The 2,618-nt window shown below is 42.1% G+C and overlaps 1 protein-coding gene across 1 annotated transcript; it reads right to left on the bottom strand.

The window, feature by feature from the left end:
- Positions 1 to 1,510: 1,510 nt before the first annotated feature.
- Positions 1,511 to 2,170, bottom strand: LOC138889616 (uncharacterized). The gene has a single exon (XM_070172947.1). The coding sequence runs from the start codon at positions 2,168 to 2,170 to the stop codon at positions 1,511 to 1,513; it is 660 nt and encodes a 219-aa protein (XP_070029048.1).
- Positions 2,171 to 2,618: the final 448 nt, after the last annotated feature.

Consider the following 2,618-nt stretch of genomic DNA (forward strand, 5'->3'; position numbering starts at 1 on the left):
CAACCCGAAAGACATCACTAGAAATTCATAGTGCATGTAGCGAGTTCTAAAGGTTGTTTTAGATATATTCTCTTTTCTGATTCTCAACTGATGGTACCCCGACCTCAAGTCTATTTTTGAAAAGAACTTTGCAACCTGAAGTTGATCAAATAAATCACCAATTCTTGGCAGTGGGTACTTGTTCTTAATGGTAACTTTATTCAACTGCCGATAGTCGACACACATTCTGAGAGACACATCTTTTTTCTTGACAAACAGGACCGGGGCACCCCACGATGAAACACTCGGTCTGATGAAGCCCTTGTCAAGAAGGTCTTTCAATTGTTCTCTCAACTCATTAAGTTCTGCTGGAGCCATCCTATAAGGAGGTATAGATATGGGTTGCGTGTTTGGCATGAGATCAATGCCAAAGTCTATGATTTTTTCGGGAGGAAGTCCGGGAAGGTCATCTGGGAAAACTTCTGGAAATTCTCTAACAACTGGCACTGACTGAAGAGTTGGTGGTTCTGATTCTGGATTAATAATGTGATCCAAATAGGCGAGACACCCCTTACCGATCATTCATTGTGCCTTAAGGTAAGAAATAAACTTACCTATAAGCGATGCTGAACTACCCTTCCACTCTAAGACTTCTTCATTTGGAAATTGGAACCTGGCTATCTTGGCATGACAATCTAACATGGCATAGCAGGAAGACAACCAATTTATACCCATGCTCACATCAAAATCTACCATTTCTAACTCTATGAGATCAGCTTTGGTGTTGTGACCTTGGACTGAAACTATACAACCTCTATAGACTCTAGTGACTTTCACTGACTCGCCAATTGGAGTAGATACGAGGAATGGCTCACTAAGTTGTTTAGGTTCTAGTCTGAGGTTAATTGCAAAGTATAGAGTCACATATGAAAACGTTGAACCTGGATCCATTATGGCATAAGCATATGTGAGCAGACTAAAAGTATACATGTAATAACTTCTGTAGATTCCTCTACACTCTGACGATCAAGTGTAGCAAACAACCGGGGTTGTCCCCCTCCCTGAGTAACTCGATCTGCACCTCTGCTTGCCCCATGCCCGATCTAATTATGAGAACCATGAGCCTGAGGTGGTACAACTGCAGTAGCTGAGGAACTAGAAGGACGAGTTGATCCACCACTGAAATTACATCGCAACTTTGGGCAATTGGCCTTTATATGACCAATGTCTCCACAATGATAGCAACCATGAAACCCGAGCTTGCACTGACCTGAATGTTGCCGTTTACATGTTCCACAAAGACCTTGTTGGTGTGAATGTTGCTCAGCATGACTCTGGCTATGTGAGGATGGTGTCCTAAACTTCTGATTATGGCGAGACTAATTTCCATAACTCTGGGTACGTCTGAAGGAAGACCCACCACCTGAATGATGACTGAACTAAGCTGGTGCTAATGACTCCTTATTATAGGAATCCCTTCCACCTCTGTTGGAACATTAAACCTGCCCGCTATCCGGGCTTTCTTGTTATGCTATTTTTCTTCTCTCCTTTGTTGTCTGTCTTTTTCTAAGTGATTGGTGAACCCCATAGTAGAGGAGAAAGTTGTCATTCCTACCACTGCAGCTGATGTCGTATCCTTAATGTGGTAAGCCAAACCGCCAGCAAACTTGCGAATCTTTGCTTTCTCTGTCTTAACCATGTGAGAAGCATGCTTAGCTAACCTTATAAATTCCATGTAGTACTCTAGCACACTTTTATTCTCTTGCTTAAGCTGTTCGAACTCTGTAGCCTTAGTTTCCCTATCCTCTTTCAGGATAAAGTTAGCCATGAAAGTCTCTTTAAATTCTTCCCAAGTAGGCGGACCATCATTTTCATCTCTTTCCTTCTCCCACATCTCAAACCATGTGCCAGCCACATCTCTAAGCTGGTAAGCAGCCAGCTCTACAACTTTATCATCAAATGCTTTCATTGCTCGAAGGGCTTTCTTCACACCCTCCAACCACAACATTGGATCTTCGTCAACTATAGAACCATGGAACACTGGAGGACTCAACTTCAAAAATTCATTCACTCTTGAGGACTTAGAATTGTTCTGTCTATTTGATTGAGGTGAAATCTCATCTCTTCTCTCATTCTGGTTGGCCATGAAGGCTTTAAACATCTCCATAACACTGTTGACTGCATTAAACATCTAACTCACCTCTAGAGATATAGTTGTCTGAGCCGGAGCTGCTGTTGGGGGCGCCACTGGATCTTGAGGTACTGTATCATCATTCTCCACCCCTTCTTCATGTTCAAACTGGGGTACTTGAACCCCATTTTTAGATTTACCATTCCTTTTCTGAGTTGAAGCCTTTTGTCACGACCCAAATAGGAGGGTCGTGACGGGCACCCGATACCTTACTCAACCAAGTACCAACGTAGCTTTTCATTTCTTATCATACTATCATGGGTAAATGGTCCAAAAGGGTCATCATGAGACAACCAGAATAAAACATAAAGAATACTAGACATAGGACAACCCAATATGATGTAGAAACTCATATATGTGACATACGGGCCTATAAGGCTGACATGACCATTTGTAAACTCAACACATAGTCCATACAAGTATCCATAAACCTAATATCTGTCTATAA

Source organism: Nicotiana sylvestris, chromosome 4 (assembly GCF_000393655.2).
Source record: "Nicotiana sylvestris chromosome 4, ASM39365v2, whole genome shotgun sequence".
In the NCBI taxonomy this organism is placed as follows: Eukaryota; Viridiplantae; Streptophyta; class Magnoliopsida; order Solanales; family Solanaceae; genus Nicotiana; species Nicotiana sylvestris.